Below are 27575 nucleotides of genomic sequence, written 5' to 3'. Positions count from 1 at the left end.
CAGACAGTCTGCAATTTCAGTGGCGTCCTCAACTGGAGGAGTCAGACAGAGACGAGCTCTCTCTATCCGAGCAAACAGAGCTTTCATACTGTTACTGGGATGTAACAGATGGCTCCCTGAAGCAGAGCTCACTCGCAGGGCCTCTGCACATATCATATCCAATTAAAGCTCCGCCAGCACATGCTTTCCAATTACCGAGTGAGATTTACTGCCCTAGAGCAGGTCTAATCCACCAGGATACAGCAGGGACTCAGCGACAGAGGGTGGAAAAGACAAGAGAAGAAACAGCAACAAGTGTGCATGTGAAGGGGATGTAGAAAACAATTCATGCCAGTAAGTGAGAGTGCATGAAATGAGGAAGGTGACACTGTGAAATGAATCAGCAGTTAGAGGGAAGCTTAAAGGTACAGCATGCAATTATGAAAAGTAAAGTTAACAAGGGGAGGAAATGAAATAGAAAATTTTCCCACTGAACAATCGCTCAAAAACAATGGTTGAATGGTTGTCACATTCACGCAGCCATCTGATGACTTGTTGAGCAGACTCTGCTCTGCTGCTCTGGTAGTGACCTTATGATGACTAGCCAGCAAATCATGACACATATGGATGATTCATGATATACTGATTGTGGTCTCAGAGAGGAAACAGCAGGAGAGAGAAGAGAGGCCGGCGAAAAACGTGCTCTGCTCCCCTCTGTCTGGAAGATTTCTTATAGAAGGCAAAAGAAAATGTGGCGCCAGACTCAGAGGAGGAGGACTGTGACCCTCAGGAGGTCTTTTCATCTGGACCTCTTTACTGCTACTTCAGACACACTCAGTCATGCCCCAAATTGCAGCCTCAGTCCCCCCCCCCCTCCACTATCAACCTTCAACTCAGTGTTTCTATACAAGCAGACACATCACAAGAGGTGAAACACACAAACAGCCTGCAGGCTCCCAAGTGAGGCTCTGCCACATGACGGTGACTGACTCTCATACCCTTCACTCATGTGAACCTTTAAACAGTGATGCACTTCAGGATAGTCCAAAATAATACAAGGGTGACCAATGGATTTAACTGGAGCGAGTCTGTACAGTGGAGGTCTCATCAAAATTCCTCAGGCAGCTTCACCACGCCATCAAGGGGGTCAGCTTATGCACACAGAGTAAACTTTGTGTGTGGAGTGTGCTGCGCTTCAGGGAGCCGGCTGTCGTTTGACCGATGCCTCCTCCCTCGCATCTGCCCACCCCAAGAGCTTTGAGTCACCCTGGAGGAGCGGTGAGTCAGGGTTTAAGACTATTTAGAGCCGCATACAAGGGACACCCCCCCATGAGTGTGCGAAAACAAAGAAGAAAGGTTGATGCCTTTAAAGCACTTACGGATTTCTTACTGTAATATAGGTTTTATGATTTATTTAGTAATTCACTGATTTTTGCATCTTGGACTAGCCACACATCTTTTATGATGTGACTTCTTTTTTTGGATGTTCATGATGCCTTTTATCTTTTCTGCTTTCTGAAAAAAAAACAAAACCTACTGCTACTTGCTCTTCGGTTTTTAGTTTCTAGCATGTCAGACCTTGAATACCTGTCCTTGTCTCAGTTAAGGTTGGTGGACTTAGTCAAGGACTTTATTATTTTATCCTTGACAAAATCTGATATGCTGTATTTTTTTTATAAATATATTTAGATATTGTCAAGAATGTCACCGTTATCACTGTGAATATTCATATATATTGCCAAAATATATGTTTTAGGATTGTTTTCAAATATAACAAATTGTATTCTTATCATGTGTGATTTTATGTGTAAAAGACATCTCTATCATAACCATAACAACATATGATAGTAAACTAGCTGCTTCATAAGCTAAATATTTTGAGATATTCATTTGCATATTATAGATATTTTATTTGCAAGAATAGTTTTTAACCCTGTTGGCTACATGATAAACTTCATAATATGTTGATTGTGGATCAAACATGAATCAAGCATCAAGATATAATCCAAAACAAGAAAAAAAGGACAGAAAAGAGTCAAAAACGTATTGTGAACATGCCTAAAATATCATTTATAGACATGCAAATTTAGCCTACATTATTTTGACATTGACAAACGCACTTTTTTACACACTTGTAAAACGTAACTCGATAATGTCCCAATATCCAAATCTTTTTTCAAATACATTTCGTGGTATGTACGGTAAAACAAACAAACAAACAAACAAACCGTTTTCTTTATACAGTGTGGTAAAGTAAACTTCACTCACCTTTGACGACAGCAGCCAGGAGAAACACGACAGGCAGACATCTGAGAAACATGGTTCAGGTCTAAGAGGTAACTTTTAAGGAAACGGGGTTTTTTTCTGAGGAGGTTATGAAGTCCCGTGTCCTGCCAGTATAACGGGGTATAACAGAGCTCTAGAGTCGCTGCCTGCTACAGGTGGCTGAGGGCTGCAGCCTCTGACAGCATTAAAAGCTTTAGTCTCTCCTCTGATTGGCTCAGCTCTGCTGTCGTTCATCATTACTGTACTGCGCCTCCACCCATGGACCAGAGCTTTGACCGTAAACTTGTCATCAACAGCACGGAAAAAAAACTACTGTACAATAAAGGTCTATTTTTAACTGATTGTTACCTTGATTTTTTGTGTGTGTTTAGACTCAGGGGAAGCAAATAATGCCTTATTCAAGGACAACTAGGAGGGGCAGTAAACCCTGAACATCCTGATGGTGACTACTTCAAATGTGGGGATGACAAACAAATTCACAAGAATATTATATGCTGTATGTATCCCTGCAAGGAAAAGCCCTTTTAAAATACATTTTACATACAAGAGCCCATATATCTTCTATTATTACAGTAGTTTTGACAGACAATTATAATTTTGCTAAGCAGAAAAGCATCACCCAGTTAAAACTTAAAAAAAAAACAACCTTCCAATGACCCTTTTAAAAACTGATCCAATATTTACTATATATTCAATGTTCAATTAATGCTTGCTTTCATCCTGCATTTTGAGTTTTACTGTATCATCGATCAGACACAGAGATAGACTGGTACACAGTAAACTCTTTTGTGACAATTATATGGAACATTTGCTATCAGCAAGTACAGATATGACTGATGGGAATGTCATATCTTTGCATAACGCATGTACAGAGAACGACAAGTCGATGCTGTTATTAGTCTTTGGAGCTGTTTCTAAAAAAACTAAAAGTAACCATGCTCTTCTAGGACAAGGAACATGTCACTCAGTGCAACGGTGTGGCTCACTGACATGATTTTGATATTTTTTGGACAACAACGGAGGTCTATGGCACAGAGGAATGTGATACTGTATATCAGGCTTTGGATAACACATGAGATTTATTGACAATAAGAAAAACATAGAAAATCACCAGCCTTATCCTTTAAGTTATCACCATTCATCCTGAAGTGGACACGAATACGTCTGCACCATTCGGTTGTTGTCAAACCTTTCAATCAAAACCACAAATGTGAACCTCATGGTGGCGCTACAGAGGAAAATTCACCCCACTGGAAATCTCCACTAAATGTCAAGATGTGTCACTAAAAAACAAAAATGTCACCTTGATGGTAGTGCGAGAGGATAAAGTCAGATCACCAACATTATAAGAATATAGCCTCTGGGGACCATTAATGTCTGTATATAAAATTACAGTAGGTGGTGGACCGCCATCCCCAGAGTCATGCCAATACTAACGAATGGGTACCCAGAGACACCTGTACTGAATGCTTGTAAAGTAAAAATATATCGATACTGTTACACTATGCACACCAAGGAAATTCCATTCATATTTAGCAGATTCTATCATATTTGCTCAGGTGGTTATCAATGATTTTGACAATGGACTTCCCAGTGACCTACCCAAAAGTCAAACAATATGGCGCCTTATCAAATAAAACCTATCAAGAATATTTCCATACAACTATACTACTTTATTTTTGAAAAATAATGGCACACATCTGATTCTTAATATAATTCTTTTTTCCCCAAAACATGATGCAGCACAACTGCAAACTCACTTTATCGCACATACTGTAGATTATGTTGATGATGTTTAATATTAAATCAAGATAATGATGATGATGATGATGATGTGAAACCATGCAAAGCTTATTATTATGGAAGGTGATGTGGTTTGCAGTAAGAATAATCTGAACATATGAGACATGTCTCATAATTAGGTGAATCAAAATGGTTTTTTTGGACAAAGTTTTGAAGATTTCATTCTTTTTTTTACAAGTATAACAGTAACTTCTCTTGTCAGACTTGTCTGAAAATGAGAACACAAGAGTAAAATGTATTTAGAATGAAAACTTAACAAACCCTCCACAATGTCATTGCTTTTCTTCTTGTTATTATTGTGGATCTCTAAATGGGCTCCACCGTATCAGGCAAAATTGGCTTTGTTCAGAAAAGCAAAGACAGATCTAAAAAAAAAAAAAAAAAGAAAGAAAAACCTCTTATATTTCCAGCGGTTATGTAACCTTTGAGACAATGCTATGAAGGTAACATGCAATTTCTTCCAAACCTTTATTATTTGCTCCACTTGAGTTCAGTGCTTAAAAGTTTACTTCACCATAACTTTTTTTCCCCACTTAACCTCCGTAGCTTCTAGTCACGTATTTGGTTTTATTTGATGTTTTCTCTGCTGCTGACAATCCATTTGTAGCACTCATTCATTTTTGTGTTTGTTAGTAATTGATCATTTTAGAGACAATGATTCTACTCTACAGACCTTCATGCCAATTGTCATTGAGAACTACTTATATTGCATATAGTGAAAGCTGATTTTCTAGAGTAAAAACGATTCCCTATCTTTGCAGTTAACATCCTTGATCAACAAATCAGTGTTACTTCAGGGATGAAACAAGTTGAATATACTGCAAGTTCTTTAACAGTGGCTCATTAAGCATCTAAAGTCTGTTTATGTCCTCCAACACTCAAAATGTGTTTTCCTCCTTATTCCTTCAGTTGGATGTTTGAGCGTCACTGTGCAGAATGACATATGTGAAGAGTGTGACACTAGGAAGCTGTTTTCACATTCATCAGCTGAAAGGGAAAGTTTTATACCCTGAGATTGGACTCTTCATTGATAAAGGAGATATCTTAAGATAAGATAAGACCATTTATTGATCACCCAAGGGGGGAATTTTGTGATATAACAGCGGCAAAGACAGACAGCAAGATAAAAGTAGCCTTTTACAACAAGATCAAGTGCATGTAGTAATAAGTATAGTAATAAAAACTGTGCATGTAACTCTGGCTGAAGATGTTCCCCCTCAGCCACAGCTCCTCATAGAGGGGATGGGAGGGATTTCTCAGGATCTTATTGATCTTGTCCATCATCCTCCTCTCCGCCACTGCCTCCAGCTGCAGTCCAACCACAGTGCTAGCCTTCCTCACCAGCTTGTTGTTGCCTGTACAGCTCCACAGCCTCGATACCACCTCCCCAGCACACCACAGTGGAATAACAATGTGCTGGCCACCATCGACTGGTGAAACATCCCCAGTAGCCACACATTAAAGGATCGGAGTCTCTGCAGGAAGTACAATCAGCTCTTTCCCTTCCTGTATAGAGCCTCTGTATTGTTCTTCCAGTCCAGCCTGTCATTGACATGCACACCCAGGAACTTATAGGAATCCACTATCTCCACCTCGTCCCCCTGGATGGTAAACGGGGTTGAGGGCTTCCTGCTCCTCTGGAAGTTCATCACCAGCTCTTTGGTCTTGGTGATATTGAGCTGGAGGTGGTTCTCCTCAGACCAATGCACAATGTTATTGAATGAGGAGGAGTAGATGTAAATTTAAGGACTTTACTTACTTTTTTTGTGGATAAAAACATATTAGACACAAATTATTATTCAAAGTAGAGTATTTTATATGGGGGGAATGAATCTATCTCCAATAAGACATACATACTTGCGTCCTTCAGTGTAAAGGGCATCCTGCGCAGACCAGACTTACAGTATGAGAGAAAACTTTTCCACCACCAGGCACATATAATCAGCTCGTTATCAAAAGTGCACCAAACCGTGCCAGCTTTTTATGGCTAATAATATTTATGGTCAAAGATCCTGGTTCACACCAAGGTCTGGAGGGACATAACCTCACTATTATCAGAGCTATTACCTGTATTTGTTGTTCACACTTCAAATCCTCACACAAGCAACTCCTGCTGCAAGGACAGAACTGTAACCGATGATTTAAGTGTGAATAATAGAGTCACACACAGTTTATTTACGCTTCGTTTTACCACCACAAATGCGTATTGTTCTCTGCTTTTTCCGCACCAGTAAACAACATACCCTAAACATTCAGCGACTACTATTTCTGTATCTTCTCTCTGGAAATAGTGCAACGTCACTCTCTTCTTACGTGACTGACTCATTTTTTTTTTTTTTACAATTGTTTGATTATGGATGACACATTGCTCAGTGCACATGTTGAAGAACAGCAAACAGATGACCAAATGATTAAATGAAGCCTGAAACTATGTGGCGCCATTCATTTTGAAACAAAACAGTCGACGTCTCCTAACTAGGTCAACCTGACTAATTATCAAGGAAGTATTTTCATATTGTTGTTTGTTTTATTCTGAGGCTGAAATATATGAATCATTGATGGTGACAGTAGGGGATTAGTTCGTGTTTTAGTATTTGCACACACTTCAGACACAGTGTACAAGTCAAAAATGACAATAATATCAGGAAGAGGCTTGAGTACATGAATTGATACTTAATAACAGATAATAACAACAATAAAACTCCTGATATCCTTATCATAACAATCTGTCTACAATATTATTGAGTGAATGATGAGTATTTTACAGTTAATGGTGCAGCCTGTACTCACGTGGCGGTACGTATTTTAAAACTAAAAACTACAATGTAGATCTTAACTAATTATCAAGGAAGTATTGTTTAACTAAGGTTTGGACTTTATCTGAGCATTTTAACATTAATGGTTCATTTCTCATTGCTACCTTTCTGATATATTCATGATTTCATTTTCCATTTCCTAGAAAAAATTCAAATCTTTTTGCGTTATCTATGTTGCAAAAGTGCAGCTTTTATGACTCTGCTACGAGACGCTCCCGAGACATAACTTATGCAGCCGCGTATGAACAAATACACCTTGCTGACCTCATTCTTATCTCATGCAAATATGTGGAGACATTGCAACATTTTGCAATATCTTGTGTTTATTTTCAGCCTGACGTCTGCCAAGACTAATTCCAGTGGCCTTTCAGATTAACCCAAGTGTCTTATTTCAGGACTGGACTCTAGATGAAAGGGTTTGCCGTTTTTTAATATTGTACAAGGACAGCTTATTTATTTTCTGCTATTAATAGTTTACTCCATTCCTAGCTGTACCCATGAGCGAATATATTAATAATAAGTGACAAACGTGACAAATGACAAACTCACAGTTTTGTGTGTTTACTGCCCGTTTGCTATGATACGCAAATGAAAAAGACTTATTTGCATTCATATGACTCATATTACAGCATCATTAAAACTCGCTCCTCTCTTTTATTGCTAACGTTCCTCATTCCCTATCTCTCTGTGTACACAAACCGAATATGCAGCCTCTTTCCTGCTTTGAAGTTAAAAACATCATGCATGTCATTCAAGGAGAAAGAGAAAATCAGAGGACAAAAAGTTCACTAATTGTTTGGCAGGTCTCCCGTAGGGTTAACCTCAGCGTCTGTTGTGGCGTGTTCAGCCAAATACACCTCTTTGACATTCAGCTCAAAGAATATGGAGTGCTGTTTTATTGAGAAAAGCTGCTTCCATCTAAGCAACACAACTCCTTGGTTACTTAATAAAATCACGTCACATTCCTTCTGGTCACACCTTTACTATTCTTAAACTTTTATGGTTTTTCCTCTTTCCAGTCAACATTGAGTACAATACCTGCTTATCCATAATGACTCATGACGACGTAAAGACATTTGGATAAAATCAACAGAACAGAAACTTAAGCTCGTCACACCATTTCATTGAAAACGCAGTAATGTATTAACTGAACGAGATGGGATAGGCACTGAATCACAAAAGTTTTTAGGTGTGGACATAAGTATGCCGAATGCGTAAAGATGCAATTCATGTTTGCTCACAAAACACACATGAAATGCAGGTTTTATTGAGTGGTGACGGGAAAACAGACGACTTCTCTTTTCGATTTACGGAAGAAGGTAATTCCTCATACTAGCACTGAAAGCAGATGAGAAGTCACCAGTGTTTGTGAGAGAGGTTAAATTTATCCGGACGAGCGGTGGTGCTGTTGTGTAATCGGGTTGGAGGGCTTGTGAAGACCAATGTGGTTGAGTGTACAGGCCCTGAACCATATTTAGGGATGTAAACTGGTTTCTTATAATGTTTAGTTTAGTTTTATTGTATTAGTTTTATTGTATTGCATAATATGAATCTATAGAGAACGGCATTTTATGTTTAAATGTATTTAATTGATTGTGTGTAGGTTTAATGCCTTAGTTTTAATGTAATGATGATGTGATAATTATATGGGTTGTGTGGGATCAGTCCCTGTAATTGCACAATAAGGCATACTGTTCTCACATGCATATTACCATTTGCTGTAATTCACAGATCAGATAGATAGATGGCTAAATATTCCAAGTGTGCTCACACCCTCATATTTTCCTGTGGTGAAAATGTTGTCATGTCCATTTGGGGGTGGGTATTTTTTGTTTATATATTCACTTTGCACCATCTTATAAGATAAGATGAAGATAAACTTAGATGGAGCATTATGGTGGTGGTTTAGTGGGTAAATGTGGAAAAGCTCATGTTTGAAGGTTGGATTAATTTACAATGATGAATGTATACTACTACAGTTATTTTACACTGGTTTGAAGGGGCTGTATTTGATTTAAAAAAAACCAAGTAATGAGGAAAATTGGTATCTGAGCTATTTATTAATTAATATGTTGTTGAGTGGGACAGGAAAAGACTAATTAGATTTGAATTTTTCTGTATTTCTGTTGCATCCTCAACCAGCTCTGGTTTGGTGAGAAAAGTTTAAAAAAGAAATAATTGCCACATTTCTTTAATGTGTTTTTCAATTAGCCTGTCTGTTAAGAGACAAATCCAGGCTGAGGTTAACACCCAAGAAAACCTGATATATATGATCAATAAAATGTAGAGACGAAGCACTAAAGCATTAACTAAAAGTCCTGCAGCATCCCACTTCTAGAAAAACATCACCACCACCCAGTGGTGAAAATAAATACTCACATTAAGCTTCAGTAAGCCTCTTATGCACTAATATGCAGAGTAGATAAGCACACAGTCATTAACAGTAACCCATCAACACCTTTGATAAGATCTGATTCAAAGTAAAAATGCATTGAAATAACGCATCGACATCTTTATCACATATAGAATTGACAGTGATAGTTTTTGATAACAGTATTTTTTTATTTGTTTTCTCCCTAATCAGTTTTAAATTCATTGGACAAGTACAGTCTTGTGAAACATGTCACAAGAACTTCAAAAGAACATAAAAATGGAGGATATCATCAGCTACAAAATTTGGCGGTGATAAAAAAAAAAAAAAGGGAAAGATAGATAGTAAAATAAAATTTATACAGGGGTCAGAATTATGTAAAGTAAGATGTAGTGTTTTGTACAGTTGTTGTAAACAATAAGCATATTGAAACAATATGGCAAATACGATCTGGAGGAGAGGAGGTCGAACTGAAGGGACTAAAACACTGGTTGGCGTGAGACATTTGCAGAAACCCTTAAGCGACGTCGTCTCATCGGGTCACATAAATGTCATGGACACAAATGCTCAAAAATAGTCCCACAAAAAAAAACATGACTTCTTTTTTTTTTGTGTGTTTTTTTTCCTTTTACATACAACAGTATATCTGCTACATACATCAAACCTTCACTCCTTTGTCCCTGGTTTACTGTGATATGAGGTATATGCGAGGCCTTGTTCACCCCCTCAACCGTTCAACATGGCGACGTATTACTCGAGTCAATGTGATATTACAAGCGTTGCGTTCGTTCCGCCATGTTTAATGATTGCTTCAAAAACAACAGGCCGTTGGAGCATAAAGGGGTTTAAAAGACTCATTCAGCAGAGTGATATCTTTTTCCAGCACTCGTGGCCAGTTGTCGCTATGGAAGACAGCGCAGTTATTGTTGTCTTTACAAAGAAAAACAAAACAAAACAAAAAAAAAAAAACGTACAGCATAAATACATTTTTTAAAAAATCAGCAAGAGATTACATCTAACATTTACTAGACAATATCTTGCACCTGTACTTCTCAGGAATAGGCACCCAATTTCTACTGGGGACAAATATGCTCGGTACTGCCAGCACACATGAAAAGGTCGAAATGCATACGAGTTCTGGTCAGCCACCTTTTTTTTTTTTGCTCATACTGCTTATGGCTGCCTCAGTAACAGCTGAAGAAATACTTGATCACTAACACATTTGTCATCAAATTCATCGATAAAAAAAAAAAAAAAAAAAGCAAAGCTTCTAAGTTGGGTAACAAGTCAAACTAAAACTAGGGGTTTGAATTACATTTACATTATCCCGATTAAACATCTGTATTTTAAAAGCCCCTCCCCTTCCCTCCCTTCCCCTCCCAGCTAAACCCTCCCTAAAAGTAAGGAGAAAGAGAAAATGTTAATGAAAAATCCCACTTTCACATATCAACCATGCCCTCCCGCCCCCCCCCGAATCCCGTATAAACCATGCTACCCAAACAAAAGGGTATTCCCATCATACAGAATATGTTCAACCCCAGAAAACCCCCCATCTGCATATGCCCAAACAGCAACACGCCTCTTTCAAAAAAAAAAAAAAAAAAAAAAAAAAAAAGCCAGTCCATTCCTGACGTTTGAGCTTCCTTGATCTGATGGGGTACTTTTAAACAATGTAAGAAAACGGCTCAAAGTGCTAATTGGATTCTTTTAAAGACATAAGAGAAATGAGGAAGACGACGAGGGCGGGATAAGGGGAAGGCCATTCTATCGCTGTCCAACAGCAACCTCTATTGGCCAAAGAACAGCCCTAACATCGCTTTTTGTTCTCCAAAAATATAACAAGGACAACATTTACCCCCTGAAACAGCCCTCACTCTCCCTCTACTTCAACTGGCAGTTCCCCAGAATGATTAAATCTGTTATTTTACATAATATATATTCTTATAAATATATATAGATATATATATATGGCCCTTATTGAAGAAAACATGAGTTTCACATTGACACGAAAGTACCATAATCTCTATATAGCCAAGTAGAAAGTGTTTTCAGTGTTCAAGTGAGCTGGCAGCAGTCTGTTTATGTCACACTCATTCAACAAGTAATAAAACATAAGAAAAATCCTCTTTGAAGTCGCAAAACTTACACTGAACCTCATATGCTTCTTCTTCTTTTCCACTTTTTCCTGAGTAATACTTTTAACCTTGTAACAGACAATAACTTCTATTTTTTTTTTTTTTTTTTTGCTATTTCAATTCTGGGCTATTCCCTGCCATCATGGTTATTTCCATTATTATTATTTTTTTTTACAATTGTAAAGTTGATTGCTCAAACACTTCAGCTCATTGGAAAAGAAATATGTCCGACGCTACTCTACGCTTACTTTAAAAAGTACTTTCAGTTCATGATTAATGACCAGACCTATTGTCACTAATATGACATGAATAAACAGTCAATACATATTTAACTTAAAAATGACAGATACTTAAAAAAAAAAAAAAAAAAAAAAAATTGCATTTGCAGGAAGCCTTGCAGGCTTATTGTGGGGAGAGGAGTGGGCACAAAAACAGAGCATCAGTATAATTAAAATAAAGATGTCACTTAAAAAAATAATAATAACAATAATAATAATAATAATAATAATAAAATAGGAGCACTAAACAATTAACATATCAACTTTAATGACAGTGTTCTCTCCCTCTCAGGCTCTCATCTGTAGCTTTGGCTTGTTGGAGTTTTGGAACCTGTACTTACTGGCTCATTGACATCAGATAACAAACTACTATACCCTGAGAATTCAGACACAGGCGTCCTTATCCTGTGATGATCCACCTCCCCGCTAGAGTCAGTGCCGTAAGACAAGCCGCGGCCGTCTGACTTGAACTGGGAGCCAAAGGCCTGAGCAAAGTTTTCTATCTGGTAGGAAGGCTTGGAGGAGTCGAGAGAGGCCAGATCCTGCGAGGGGGTTAGAGGGTAGACCGCGGTGCCGTTCTTGACGGGTGGTTGGTCCTTCTGGCTGCTCAGGTCAGATGGGCTGATCTGGTAGGAGGAAGGGGGAGTGGAGGAGTGCTGCTTCTCCATCTGGTCGGTGAGCTCCTGAGAAGGGGTGAGCTGCTGGTGTGCGGACGCCTCCAGGCTGCTCAGGTGGAAGCTGTGCTGTGGTGAGGAGCCCGTCAGCATCGCGAAGTGAGACTTTGGCACAGAGGAGGGCAGCGAAGGCGAGGCCGCTGAGTGGCCGAACCCACACTCCAGTGGGGAAGTAGTGTAGATGTTTTTGTCAGAGTAGAGGGGGTTGCCTGGGTGGGAACTGGTGAATGGTCCGGAGTTGGGGGGCCCGGGACCCAGAGGGAAGCTGGCGCTGTGGCTGGTGCGCTCCAGGGCCTGCAGCAGGAAGCGAGAGTATTCGTGCATCATGACGGTCTTGTCTCCAGACGGGCTGGGGACGTCTGTGTTGTGGCCGATGTCGGGACCGTCGGCCGAGTGAGGGTTCAGCTCCACGTGATGGTCGCCGATGTCGAAGTGGACGTCGTGGTGCGAGCCGTCGGGTTTCTGGGTGTAGTGGTCGAGGAGGCTCTGCAGCACCTCGTCGGGGATCCCTGACTTGTCCAGACTCAGAGGCGCGTCGCTGTCCAACACGCTGGAGACGACACCCTGAATGACAGACGGGTGGGAAGACAAGTGGCCGACGCTGACATCGTATTCGCTGTTGGTTCCTCCGGCCACCGTGGGCCCTGATGAGTTTGCATTGTTTGCTGCATGAAGGTAACGTCTCTTCTTGAGAAACTGCATGGCGTCATCGTAGTTGCTGCTGGTGGGCCCGACTTTAGCCCCGTTACCCTGCATGAGGCCGAGACCGTCCATGCCCCCGCTCTGCTCCAACTGGCCCGCTTTGGCCTGCCCGAGACCCACTTTATCAAGACTCTTGCGATTGGCCTTCTTGAACGCCATCTTTGGAGCTCGGCCGTGGTGGCCGTGCTGCATGCTGGGTCCTGGCTCAGTGGAGGAAGATACCGTTTGATTCTCCACGGAGTACTCGTGGATGCTGTAGCCTCCGGATACAGCATCATGAATGTGTGGTATCCTCATCCCTGCTGCTGATGCTGCTGCTGCTCCTCCTCCCGCATCCCCCTTCTTCTTCTTGCGCTCCCCTCCTTCTCCAGAATTTTTGGACCTTCCTCTCTTTCTCCCGGTATTCCCTGCGTTTCCCTGAGTGATTCCATAGCTGCCGTGTCCCATGTCTACACAACCCAAGTCCATCATCCCGGGATCGAGCCCCTTCTTTATGGCTTCTCCACAGGTTCGCTTGTGCTTAAGCAATCGGTCTGTCCTAGAAAAATACTGAACGGAACAAACACCAAATGTTGTCTTTAAAGCAAATAATGAAGAATGATCTTAAAGTTCTTGATGTACAGTATAACAGATAGCCATTGAAAAGCCCTGTGTGTGTGTGTGTGTGTGTGTGTGTGTGTGTGTGTGTGTTTCATACAAAGCGTCTCACTAACCTGTTGGCAGGTCTCACATCTGTACGGCTTTTCTCCGCTGTGCGTCCTCTTGTGCCTCTCCATGTGGTACTTTTGAATGAATCGCATGTTGCACTGGTCACAGCTGAATGGCTTCTCTCCTGACACATAATAACAGCATCGTTCAAGGTTAGTTATCTTCTGGTTGATTGGAAACACGGCGTGACTCACAGGTTGCGTCAGGCCCTTCGGTGATATGAATGGGTTGTTGCTGTTTTTTTTGTTTTTTTTTTTAAAAATCACTCACCACTGTGGATTTTCTCGTGTCTCTGGAGAAGGTACTTCTGAATGAAACTCATGTTGCATTGACTGCATCTGAAGGGTCTTTCGCCTGCAATGAAACCACAGAGATTTATATGGTGACGAGGTTGAACCCCTCAGATGGACGTTAACGCTTCTGTGACAAGGTGCAAAATAACACAAGCATCTGTAGAATGTAATGAATGCAATAATTAATACCATATTCTTTAATAAGGACTATGGGATGACTTGTCTCTATGGTAGTTCTTTACCAAAACTTGACACACATGTTGCAAGGCTGTTGCAATGGGTTGCGTTGTGTTTCACATACTTTCATGTCATTGTATTGAATCTATTAATCCAACATAGAAGTCTGAATTTTCTTTTTCTCACGACGTGACTGGATTTCATGACTATAAAAGTTATTTTGTATAAGTTAGAAGGAATTTGTGAAAAGAGCATTAAGTAAAATGAAACATGCTGCATATCCTTCATCAGTCTAAATATCCAAGTACATAAAGGGATCAATTGTGCATGACCTTCAGCTGATATTCCACTTTTCAAAATCAATTTTCTAGATCACTGAACTCTTTTGTGACAACAGCAATTATCATGTAACAATTCATCATTCTGACACATTACACAAACGGGAAAGATGAGATTAAAATTAAAAAGACTGATTTTAAAATAACGACATCAGTCCTGTACTGACCCAGACCAAGGACGGATTTCAGACTTACAATTTGGGGTCAAAACTTAACAAAAAATTACACTTAATAGTGTATTAAAAACACATTATCCTAGTAGTTAAATATCCACTCCGGGCCTGTCTATATCTGAGACCACACGTGTCTTTATAACTATCCAAACGAAACAAAACTGTCCCTCAAAGACCAGAACTGATGATATGTCTTTATGGATGAGCTACTGTTTGCTTTTTTTTTTTAGTGTCAGGACAGCAGATGAGCTCAAAACCCAGGATAACTTCAATTATCTTTAAATATTACACCCAAAAATGTGCTTATTTCAAAGCTCATACACATTGAACTATCTGAAGACAACAACCCACCCCCCCAACATGCCACAATACCTGTGTGAATGAGGACATGTCTGCGTAGGTGATAGGAGCTTCTGAAGGATGCGGTGCAGTGCTCGCAGATGTGAGGCTTGGTTCCTGGTGACAGGCTGCCTCCATCTGCGTCCAGCATCATTGATTGCTGTAGAACAATATCGAGAGAAACAGAGAGGTCAGATTCAGTCCAGACCTTCTTCTACGTCATCTGAATATAGAAGTATCATATGTTTATATTCTGTGGAACGCACCAGTATAATGAGAACTATCCATGTTGTTTTTAAAAATCTGAATATTAGAAGTGATTATTTTTAACAATATAAATTATTATTACTCTAGGAAATTATTAATACACTTTTCTTTGTGGTGATATATAATTGCTGATGTACAACTGAAGGACTTGAAATGCTTAAATTTGACAACATATTAGATATATATGTATGACAAACCTTTGCCTCGCTCCGCTTCTTTCTTGGTCTACCCTCCTGTCCATCACCGTTTGACCTTCGACCTTTTCTCCCAGTGGGCTCCTGACTCGGCAGCTGCGAGGATGACAAAAGGGAGAGAGGGAGAGGCTGTGAGAGCGAGCCGTGACAAGGAAATTACTTGATTGAAGGTTAAGGGCCTTCAGTCTAAAACTGTCACGCAAACAAGTCCGTGTTTGTTGCTCGTGCAAACAAAGCACTATGACAACATCTAGTGATTGTCTGTTGGAAAAGTCAAGATGTGGTTCTAGTGGGTGGGATCACAAAGCCTTAAATTTATAGCCCTTCTATGGATAAGCAGCCTGTAATTCACTGTGAGAGCTTTTCATTTACTACTATGGTATATACGCAAACTGTACACCTCACATGCTGCTGTACCTAAACTGAACAATCTGTGTGGACTATTAAGAAGCGGTTCCTTCTTTCTTTCTTCCAGTTTACCGTCCCGCATTGCTGTTTCTATCTCAGTCGTCCTCACTGCCATATGGTGACTGACAGGCTAAATGTGGCTGCACCTGCTGTTCCCAAAAATCAGCCCAATCCGTAGAGTAAAAACAGGAGAAAATCAACTCAAAATGCATCAAATGTTTGACTTGATTTACTATGAACTCACAAGAAAAATATGAGAATAAGTGCATGAATAACAATTTGGAAATATTCCAAAAAACACTGACTATAGGGCATATTTCATAGCTGTCTTGAGAATATAAAATAATCATTTGAGCCTGGCTGAAAATGGAAATCTCATGTTCTACTTTCAGAACATGAAATTATCCTTGAATAGACCATTTAAAAAAAAAAAAACTAAAAAAACTCTGGCACAGTGGAGACGATAATTCACTCTGCTTCTCATCATACTTACATCTAGAACCTGACGACCTCTGATGCCTGGCTATTGTTACAAATGTGTGGATGTGCGTAATTCTAATTGAATGGAGCACAAAAGAAGTCTGAAATGAAGTGCAAGCTCAAACAAGACAGCTGTGTCCTTGCCAAGACGTTTTCATTCACGCCAAGGCTGGATGACATCACCCTTTAAGCCAGAAAGAGAGAAAAAAAAAGGGAGGGGTGTGTGTGTGTGTCGAGGGGGGGGGGCTCATTTATATTTTGCATCTCAAGCCGTCAGTAGATTCATGTCACCATAACCTGTTTCAGACAAGCTCCTCCCCCTTCACCCTTCCTTTCCCCAGACTCCTCCCTCTCAGGCTTTTAAATTATGGCCTGTCTGACAAACATAGCAGAGGCTGTTTTTTGTGTTTTTTTTTTTTTTTAGGGACAGACTAAATAAAAATTATTCCAAATTAGATCTTCATTGATTTTTTTTTTTTGGTTTTTCAAATTCATCTGGGTTTAATATTTCTGATGTTTGATTCCACATTGGCCACATCCATCTAAAAACTGACTAACATGAATAACACAGTAACGCCATTCTGACTACAGACTGAGCAATACAGGATATTTGAACCCCACACTGATATAGTGATATAACGAGCAATATCAGTCCTCTTTACACAAACGATAAAATAGATAAACATTTTGATAAAGTTCCCTTAAATTTGTTTTTTGGGTTTTTTTTTTAAACAATTGTGTCCAAGAACTATACTTTCCTTTTACCTTTGAAAAATACAGAATGGTGACACTGTTTCACACCGTATGTTTGACATTTCTGTACTTTTATTTCCTGTCACTTATAGGCTGCAATGAACTAATATTGGACGTTACACCGAGCTAGCCGTCTTTTTAAAAGCCCTGAAAACCAGATATATTTTTTTTTTAGATTTAATTTTGTATAATACTATTCCTCCGATGCCCGACACATGTTTTCATAATTATTTCTATATCCGTCTCATCTGAAATGCTGATATGAATTTGTATTTACGTCATAGAGAGGAAGTGAAAAATATTAACAGAACTTGTGGGACTTCCTTCAAATTCTGGATAGCTCTTCATTTTGTGCTTGCACACTTTAAAAAAAAAAAAGTTTTCTCACATATCTTACACATGCAATTGTGTAAGATGTACCGACATCCTTTACTTACAGTATAAATGAAAACGTGAAGGCAAAACATGATGACGTGACAGTGGAAAGCTGACAAACAACATATTTTGACTACACTAGTATGATAATGTTCTTTCCGTTAGCTCATTTTTTAATCACATTAACGTGTAGCTTTAAATCTTAATTTATGACCTTTATGTATTCATGTTAATGTGGTTTTGAGTGAACGGCATAAGCTGCAGCAACAACAGGATGTCTCCTGTAAAACGGAGAAATATAACTTTACAGCTGCACTAATCAATACTTTCATATTAACAATTGATGAATCCACATATCATCCGATATCACACGACTCTGTAGTAATCTCAGCTTTGTGGAGCATTTTAGTGTCTTTCAGCTTAATGTTTCAGTTTTACAGCCTGCAATTTTAGTGTTTTACTTCACTCTCACTGTTGTCCTCAACACTGTTCCCCTAATAAACCAACTGTACACTGACCAGCAACAAACAGCAGACAGATTAAGTCAGTGACTATGTGGTGAACAAAGTGGATCATTTACAGTAGCAACTAAAGATACTGATATTTATCTCAGGAGCTGGTGGAGACCAGTGAATATTGGACTTGTGTGTGTTTGTTGCTCTGAGTTTACCAGAAATGAAGTTTATATGTTAATAATATCTCAATCTTGTAATTACAGCTTGTTCCACTGCCCCTACAAGGCAAAAAAGTCTAGTAATAACGATCTAAGGAATCAGAATTACTTAAAACGAGCTTCCTCTCACATTCTGGTTCCCCATCCGTGGTACTTACGTTGCCCATGTTGAGGTCATGCACCAGCAGGCCCTGGTTGTTACTGAGTGTCACCTCCAGCAGCTCTGTGCTCTTGCCCGGTCCTCCTGGGTACAGCGGCAGGCGATAATCATGCTCTGACAGTTTCTCCTGCTTGATACCCATGGCGTGAACATAGTCTCCTACCCCCGCACACCCCAAACCGCCGCCCTGAGTGCCCATGCTGCAGTCAGGCGAGTCACGCTCCTTCTTCAAGATCATTTCTTGCGGCGGAAGGTCCTGCATGACAGACTGGGCAGCCAGCCGGGTGAAGCTGGTCACCGGAGGGAGGTGGCTGAACATTATCATGCCGGGGCCGAAATTGGAGTCCATGCTCCCGTTGGAGCGGAGGAATTCATTGCCTAGTTTGTCTTGAATGATGCTCATGGTGAATGCCGGCGGGCAGGAAAACTATGGGGTACCAATCAGTGTCATCCTGTGAGAAAAATAACAGCCACAATCAATGTTTAATATAGTATTAGGTCAATGTGTGATTCTTGTAAGGAAGCACAAATAAGTAGCAATCCATCTGCGTAGATACACACAAATAACAGCCAACAGACAACAATTATGGAGCCAGTTAAGCTCGATCTTCAGGAATCAGTGTCACGGCCTCTGATCTCACAACTGGGTGCTTAGTTGGATTAAAACCGATGATTTGTGGGTCAACAAAGGGCTGCAGTCTAGCGTAACGACAAGTGGAAAACAAGCAATAAACAGGAGCTAAACTGTACAAAATTCTCTCGGGTCAATTACAGTGTGTTTGTGTATATATGATACAGTATTTTACAGGGCAAAAAGGTCATTGCGACTGCAACACTAGACACAACACGAGATGAGGAATGAGAGGATTGAAGTTGTGCGTTAATCTGTTTGATGGGCCTGTCTGACCCAGTCATCCTATTTGCATGAGCTTATCTGACAATGAGAGTGCACACAGACTGCATTAGAAAGACTGCTGGTGTAATTATGTAGCATAAACAAATCAAGCATGTTTTATAGTAGCTGTGAATGTAACGTTTCATTCAAGATTAATTTTGAAGAGTTCAGGTGGCGATGTAACATTTCGACATTTTAAATTGAATGGGATTAGCTTTGCTCAAATGTAAACAAATGTTGGGAAACGTGTCTCTTTCGTTTTATATGATTTGCTATTTTCATTCAGTTACATCGATTCGTTTTTTTTGTTTTTTTTAATAAATCATAATTATATGTTCATGGATTAGCTTTCAAGGTCCCGTCCAGCTAAGTTAATGAATGCTATCTGACTGCTGCCAAATGCCTCCAGCTTTGATGATGCGCTAGCAGCAATAACCGACTCCGCTAACACAAAGACAACTTTTTCAAACATGAAACAATACTTCTGATCCTTCCGACTAACTCCTGCTTTCTCAAACATCTTACAGTAAATGAACACAGTGCTTAGTGGACCCCTGTGGTCTAGCGTAGTGAATTTTTTTTTTTTTTTTGAAAACTGCCATGCGTGTGTTCGCTTGGCAATTAGCTACCTAGCTAAGCATTTAGGCTAACCACTGTTGCGGGGCCCTTCTTCTTTGTGATGCGGGATCAGGCAATAATTAATATGGCCATGCAATAACAGCAGCAGACCTGCGCGGATGGACGCCACACCGTGCAGCACAACATGAACACACACAAAAAAAAAACAGCCGAAGCGTGAAGACAGTCGGTGCTTTTCAAAACGTGTAAACAAAGTTTCGTTTTGTACTTTCGCTGCTGAAATGAAAGAAATGTGATCTTAGAGAGGCAGATATGACTTCACAGTAGCGTTGCGTTACACCAGACAAACAAAATCCGTGAGCTGGAAAAAATGATCAAGGACGAATGCTGGTTTGAGAAATGTATATATATATATAAAATCAACATAGCTATCTTACACCGTTTCTACTTGTTCTTCACTGCTTTCAGCAAGTTGGTTTCTTCGTTTCCTGCACAGTGAGCCGACTGTAAGTGATGGAGCGACAACACAGGCAGGACCCATAACAAACGGCCCACACAACTCCAGCGAACAATGATGCTCGTCCGATTAGCCGACACGGCTAACTTAGCAGGCTAACTAGCGGTACCGTCAGTGCGCTGCGCTTTGTTGTCTGTCCCGTACGAGGAGTTTCAACCGCTACAGCGACGGACTCTGCCCCAAACTTGGCTTTTATGAATTTCTCTTACCGGTGCACGACCATGACCCGCTGTTTTGGCTCGTGTTGTTCGCCCTCAGCTGTCCGTTTAAAAATCTAGAGCCAAAACATTGTTCTCCCGCAGCTGCTGGGTTCTTCCATCTTGCCTCGGCGCAGGGGATTCTGGGTCCCGCAGGCGGACGCGTCCTGAAGAGACGCAACAATAAAAAAAAAAAAAAAACTCACTGTATTACTATTCTTTATCATGTGTTTAAGTTCAGCAAAACTGAAATCAGATATACATTTAATCATAATATCTACATATATATTGAAGTTGTATATATGCATAATTCCATAGTTATTAATAGGTTAGCCTGTAATTCCTGTATTTGTATGTATGTGGTATTTTAAGCATAGGCAGAAGAAGAAGAATTCAGATCATTTAGTAAAAGTAGAAATGCTGCCATGCAAAAAATACTCCATTATAAGTAGTTTCCTTGCCTTAAAATGTTAGAGTAAAACTGCAGAAGTAGCCTACAGAGAGATAGCGAAACTTATTCTTGCAGTATACATAATGTGTGGTTTAAAACACTATGTAATATTTTATAAGATGATCATATGATTTTTATATAAATTTAAATCTGCTACTAACTATAAGTATCCAAAAATTTAGCGAATATGGTAAAAAAAGTGCAATAGAGTAAAAGTATATACTAACAGAAAAAGAAAATACTCAAGAACCTTCAAATTTTTCTTAATTACTTGAGTAAATATAATTACTTTCCACCAGTGAGCATAGTTTACAGGTTAATGTGGAGAACATATCCAGTATACAGTGTTTTGAAATTTATAGTTTTGGCATATCTTTACAAAGAGCGACTAATAGTAATTTCCTTGTGTTGTCACTAACTTTCTTTACTAGTTTCTGTCCTCTTGCTATCTCTTCTCTTTCTATTAATGTTGGTCATTTCCGCCATCAATGAAAGGAGACAAAAAAAAAAAAACCCACCTTCAATGGCAGCAGTGAATAAAGATCCCCAAATTCAAATGGCTGAGGCTGATTGTTCCAAATGCCAGAATAACGGAGCGAGTCCCAGACCAGGCCATTCAGATGATCATAACAGATGTATTTAGAAGTGAAGCTCTTAGATGTGCTGGATGAATGACTATGTATACATCTAAAAGCACATCAGAGTCAGACCTCACACCCCCGCTCTTAATTGCCTTTGCTAATGAACCAATTAATTCAGAAAGCAGAGCGTAATTGAAATGCAGACAGTAGAGTAATGCAAAAAAGGTCAGCGAGTGCATTTTTGATGTCCCTGCTCCTTTCATATATCCATAATGGCAACCCACATTACTGACAGTGATATCTTTGAAATCACTCTCATCTTGGAGTGTTTAAATATGTATGATGGTGCGATGATGGTTGCTTGATGAACTGGAGCTAGTTAAAAATCAGTGAATAAAATTTGAGATAATAAATTAACTTGAAGGTAAAAAAAAAAAAAAAAGTTAATCTTTTTCAGTTTGATTATAAGCAAGATCATCAAGTCTTGTCTTGGCTTATACTACATCTGTATGGCAGCGTAGCGGCCTATAACAACTGAATAAAGTATTCAGTTGAAGAGAGATTGTAAGCTTGTTTTATATGAGGCTTCAGCCATCTGAGATTTTTAACTAAAGTGGATATCTTCACTATTTTAGTAAAAAAAATCCCCTCTTTGTGTCTCGATGGACAGTGTTTTCCTGTTCAGCTGCAACGAAATGAAAAGTAACTTTGAATGATATTAACTTTTTGATTAATTTGGACAGCTGAAGTCTCATATTATCTTCAAATAGACTTTTAAATACATTTTTGCACAGAAGGAAGGCTGTCGATTTTGTCCGCCATCACTTACATTGAAAGTGCATCATGAAGAGATCTCTTAATGCTCAGTATGAACAGGAGGAATCAATACAGCAAGAAAATCTCAGTGACTCTTTTTAAACTTGACTTGAGTGTTTCTAATTTCTTGGCTACGACCCTTCACGGCTTATCAAAGTATAAAGCTGTTCATCTGATCTCACCTTTTTAATTTATTAAACTTAATGAAGAAAAAACACACTGTTATCACCTGATAACACTAACAAAACACTAGTCTGCCTTCACCATCTTTCTGTTATTTCAGTCCTCTCAGAGACAAAGAGAGGAAATCCTGGGTTTTTATTTCAGTGTCATCTACTGAGTCTTATATGTCAATCTCAGCTGAGGTTAGGAAATGTCAGTGTATGGCTCAACTTTCCAACAGTTCCCCCGCCATCAGCTGAGTGGATGACTGCACTGAACGGGACATTAAGGTCAGAGACATTATGACTCCTGCACTTTGAGTCATGTCATCTGCCACTGACTCCACTTTGAGTCGAATAATCTGCCGTCATTGTGCAGCGGACAGAGAAGTCAGCATGTTTGTACTTGCACATTCTGCGTGTGCAGTATGTGGCTATGAAAGAGGATAAACTGATTGTTTTCATGTCTGGAATCTGCAGCAATTTCTGTATCATATGACACAAAGTGTTATTAATTCTACCTCCTCATTAATAATTCAGGTCTGTGCAGCGTGTCTTTGTTCCCTCTCCCTCCTCCCCTGAATCCATCCCAACCTCGCATGCAATAAATTTGGATGTGAATTTTTTTTTTCCTCATCATCTAATAAATGGAAGCCAAGAAAACTGTGAACAGCAGAGAGCCAAGGTTTTGGTGATTGCTTGTGTTGTGCTGATTTGGAAACCTCTCACTGGGAAAGCCTGATGCCTACACATAACAGATGGCGATCCTGGCCGTCTACACTCTAATCCTCAATTGTCAGGAGGATCACAGTCCAGTATATCAGTTCCCTCTATTGAGACAGAAGTCCCTCATCAGTTGTGTAGTGTGACTTGTGCTGTGGAGAGAAGAAAAATAACATTTGGGTGATTATATTCTGTGTATTGATATGTGATGTTTGGTGATTTATGCTACAAATCGGAGACTCTTACAGCTACATCAAGCTGATAACTCGATGTAGCCTCCAGTACAGACTGGTACGTTTCTTTTGTGGTTGTTGCTCTTAAGATTGAACAGAGTCTGTCTGTGCATATTCTTTTACCTACAAAGACAAGTCAATTTATTTATAAAGTGCATTTAAAAACAGCAAATGTGTGCTTTACAGAGAGATGAGAATTACAATCAAATAATAAACATGGGCATAATTATGAGGATCAAAAGAAAATGAATAAATATGTAGAATAAAATAAATACATATCAGCTTATTGGAACAGATCTAACAAGATATTTGGCGTATTTTGCTAAATTTAATTTTTAGTTCCACTTTTCTCTGAAGACATGTTGGTTTTAATCACAGTATGTAGCAGGAAAAAAAATGCTAAAATTCAAAATGCTAAAAGCTAATGTATGTGCAAAAGAACATTCCTAAAAAAAAAGGTTATTTACTTAATTTATTTAATCACAGGTATCCATGAGTATGTGACATGTAGCTCTGGTCAGCTTTATGCCGTCGACTGCGTGATGATTAGGAACAATTTGACCAATTATTTAAACTTGTCTTTCTTCTCAGCAGCTCATTTTAATAGTGTGAACAGCAGCGCAATGCATCAGGAAACTGCTGTGCATCATTTCTCTTTTATTAATGGCAATATTGTCTTTTTTGGAAACCTATTTGAATAATTTATTGTTGCTGAAATATGCTGTAGGTCTCCTTTTTGATTATGCATTTTTTTTTTAATATTAAATAGCCACAAAATGCACAATGTGACAAGAACTCTCTTTCTGCATTCAATATCCTGTGATGTAGACATTATTTTCTGATTGATCTCAATGCAGCATTCATTTTACCCTTTAAAATAAACGTTAGATCAGTCTGACAGTTGCATTTCCATTTCTTTGTTTGATGTCCTTATGTTCTCTACTGTATCACCTGCAGCTGTGATGGTGAAATATCAGGCTTCTCTTTTGTTGTTCAAGTGACTGAGAGCATTTGAGCTACTAGCTGGTGGTGTTTAGTGTCCGCAAGACATCGCTATTATATATTAGATCATGTGAAGCTTAAAAACACAGATGAAATCCACAAGTGGGTGATGTAAGAATGAAAGGTCCTGTGAGGCCGTAATACTGCAGACCAATTACAGGTGTTTTCAGTTATTAGAGCTAATTAGACGTCCTCTCAGGACCATGAGGGCGAGTACGGACTGTCCTTGAATGGAATTTTGCACCTGTAAAGCACCCAGCTTCAACCGGAGCGGAGGTTTAATCAGCCAGAATAATTGAAAACACTTGTGTGAGTGTGCAGAGTGTTAATCAGTGTTAATGAAATATGCATCTCAATTTAATATCTTTTAATATGCTGATTATATTGAAAGCCAGAAGGTCCAGGGTTATGATTATTCAAGTCACTAAAGGTGCTCTTGATTTATTCAGACAGACATTTTTAAGGGGATTCTAGTATTTTAAAAAGAGATAGTATTGTGGGATACTGATGTAAAACGTGCAGCTTCTCATGTAAGATTTATTTAAAGTTTGAGTTTGTAGACACACGAAGAAAAAGTGTTTCTGAATAAAAAGCAACTTCATTCACAGAAAACCTCAGATGTGTATCATTGAGACCGGACGACTGTTGAAGCCGCCTTGTTTAAGTCACCGATTCCTCAAAAGCTCCAATTTTCCGTTTGTTTTATTTGTTAAGTGTTAAATTGTGTGCAAAATTACAATTTATGCCTGTTGTATTGTTTGGCATGCTGCTTCCACAAAGCAACAACTAATCTTGAAAACCTAAATTAAAAATCAGTTAATTGCATAATTTATTGATAAAATGCTTAAAATCCTATGATAGAGCGTCTTAAGAGCACTCCATTAATAAACAAAGTAATGAACTGTTTTTGGATCTTGTTTTTTTTTTTTTAAGAGTGCAGGTCTCTCTTCTCATAGCAGAAATCCTCCTGGGTCTCAACACAAATTAAGGATCTGAACAAAAACCACTTGAGACGAGGGTCAGTTGATGAGATCGGCCGAGGGCTTGTTCATAAGACCTGTCTGATTGAAACCGTAATTAAGAATTTGTTAATAATAGGAGTGCTTCCAAATAATGCAGCCCTTTGTGTTCTGTCTGATTAAAACAAGGGTAAAAGAGAACCAAGGACAATACAACCCTTTTACAACTGTCCTTTGGGAGAACAGTAGTCCAGGAAATCCTCCACTGTAGTAGCTGCCCAATGTGTGAATCAATAAGAAGGCATTACAGGAAAGAAGAGAGGCACAGATTTAATGCCAGACTTAAATTGAACAATGTATCAGGACAGGGAGTGGTACAATTAAATTTATTTAAAACACGGAGTTCCATAAAATGAGAGAGTTTCTGGAAATATTTAAAATTCAAATGAGTACTAGATGCCTTTTCTGTTATTGCTAATTTTACTTGACATTATACTTCAGTGTAAGACTATAAACTCTGGCTGAGATTCACAGAGCAATACTGTAGCCTATCTGCAATTCAATTAGTTAATGTCCCCCCATGTTGCCCCTATTAGACCAATATTAGATCAAATATGCACATAGGTCGTCCATCCAGTAGATGGCACAGTCTAACTTGAAAGCACAAAGAACCTTCAACCTCATCTGTGTGAGGCTCCATGCTGTTAATCATAAAATGTAAAGGCAATTAAAGCACTGTGAGAAATGAATGAATGAATGAATCACCTAATTAATTAATATATCAATTAAGTTACACACTGATTTAATTGACCAAATGAACTGAATGTTGCTCACCTCTCTCTCTCTCTTTCTCTCTCTCTCTTTTTTACACACAAACGCAGTCTTGTGTAACTCACCCCTCCTCTCTCCCTGCCCCCTTCCCTCCCTCTCCTCGCATCTCTCCCCCTCACACACACACACACACTCACACTTCATCTTTTACAGCCCACCAGAAGCTGTGAATGGTAGACAGCTCCTCGTATTTCGTTCCGCTGGTGAGCATCACGCCAGTCAGTGTGATTGGAGACTGAGCAGAGCGCACAGCTCCAGTCAGCGATCTTCTGATGCTACTCTAAATTGACCCATAAATAACTGGAAGAGCATTGGATTTTTTTTTTAAAGAAGGGGATACTAGATATGCTTTGAAAGCACTGACGTTCACGTATTTTTTTATCTCTAGGATTTACATCTGTGCGCGCTAAAGTGGCCATGGCGCATTTTACGCACTGCAGGTAACCAGTGTTTTGGTGGCTCAAACAAACAGAAACATGGATTAAACAGCAAGTCATTTTCCCTTTACTTTAGAGGAGCTCAAATGGCGGCACTTCGTAGAAAATTTGGCGAAGACTATCAAGTGGTTAACACAAATCGGGCAACTACTTTTTCTGCTCCGGTCAAGAAGAAACGGCAGCGCTTCGTGGAGAAGAACGGTCGCTGCAATGTGCAGCACGGCAACCTCGGCGGAGAGACCAGCAGGTATCTGTCTGACCTCTTCACCACTTTGGTCGACCTAAAGTGGCGATGGAACCTGCTCATCTTCATCCTAACTTATACGATCGCTTGGCTGGTCATGGCATCTATGTGGTGGATCATCGCTTACATCAGGGGAGACCTAAATCACGGCCACGACTCGTCCTATACCCCCTGTGTAGCCAATGTTTACAACTTCCCCTCAGCCTTTCTGTTTTTTATCGAGACTGAGGCCACGATCGGATACGGTTACCGGTACATTACAGAGAAGTGTCCAGAGGGCATCATCCTCTTCTTGTTCCAGTCACTGCTGGGCTCCATAGTGGACGCTTTTCTCATCGGCTGCATGTTCATAAAAATGTCTCAACCTAAGAAACGCGCAGAGACGCTCATGTTCAGTCAGGACGCGGTGATTTCTCAGCGAGACGGCAAACTGTGCCTCATGTTCCGTGTGGGCAACCTGCGGAACAGCCACATGGTGTCTGCTCAGATCAGGTGCAAACTCATAAAGGTAAGCTCACAAGTGCCAGATACTCTGCGTCTATGTGCTCTATAATTGATGAGAACAAC

General features: G+C 39.6%; 3 protein-coding genes across 12 annotated transcripts in view; 1 reads left to right on the top strand and 2 right to left on the bottom strand.

The window, feature by feature from the left end:
- The window catches only part of si:ch211-198m17.1 (mucin-2), a 31013-nt gene extending 28588 nt beyond the window's left edge, over positions 1-2425 (bottom strand). For all 8 annotated transcript variants that reach the window (XR_006398421.1, XM_044330859.1, XM_044330855.1 and 5 more), the window contains exon 1: positions 2248-2425. Coding sequence is in view for 7 of the 8 variants with exons in the window: in XM_044330859.1 (XP_044186794.1) it covers positions 2248-2299 (52 nt within the window). In the remaining variant the exon portion in view is untranslated. The remainder of the gene's footprint in view (positions 1-2247) is intronic.
- A 9008-nt stretch (positions 2426-11433) lies between these two features.
- The window catches only part of znf281a (zinc finger protein 281a), a 20366-nt gene continuing 4224 nt past the window's right edge, over positions 11434-27575 (bottom strand). Inside the window, exons 2-9 of one of the 3 annotated variants that reach the window (XM_044331668.1) lie at positions 23329-23454; positions 20583-20737; positions 18381-18834; positions 15537-15629; positions 15106-15232; positions 14023-14106; positions 13758-13876; positions 11434-13593 (exon numbers count right to left, since the gene is read on the bottom strand). In XM_044331668.1, the coding sequence (XP_044187603.1) occupies positions 11965-13593; positions 13758-13876; positions 14023-14106; positions 15106-15232; positions 15537-15629; positions 18381-18785 (2457 nt within the window). In that variant the 5' untranslated portion in view covers positions 18786-18834; positions 20583-20737; positions 23329-23454 and the 3' untranslated portion in view covers positions 11434-11964. Of the gene's footprint in view, positions 13594-13757; positions 13877-14022; positions 14107-15105; positions 15233-15536; positions 15630-18380; positions 18835-20293; positions 20528-20582; positions 20738-23328; positions 23978-27575 lie in introns of those variants that run through there. The other 2 variants (XM_044331669.1, XM_044331670.1) reach the window with 2 other exon arrangements.
- kcnj19a (potassium inwardly rectifying channel subfamily J member 19a) overlaps positions 26468-27575 on the top strand; it is a 15773-nt gene continuing 14665 nt past the window's right edge. Inside the window, exon 1 of the mRNA XM_044331671.1 lies at positions 26468-27516. Within this exon, the coding sequence (XP_044187606.1) occupies positions 26851-27516 (666 nt within the window). The 5' untranslated portion in view covers positions 26468-26850. The remainder of the gene's footprint in view (positions 27517-27575) is intronic.

Source organism: Thunnus albacares, chromosome 17 (assembly GCF_914725855.1).
Source record: "Thunnus albacares chromosome 17, fThuAlb1.1, whole genome shotgun sequence".
NCBI lineage: Eukaryota > Metazoa > Chordata > Actinopteri > Scombriformes > Scombridae > Thunnus > Thunnus albacares.
The sequence above is the reverse complement of the archived record's forward strand: the minus strand, read 5'-3'. Positions and strand labels throughout refer to the sequence as shown.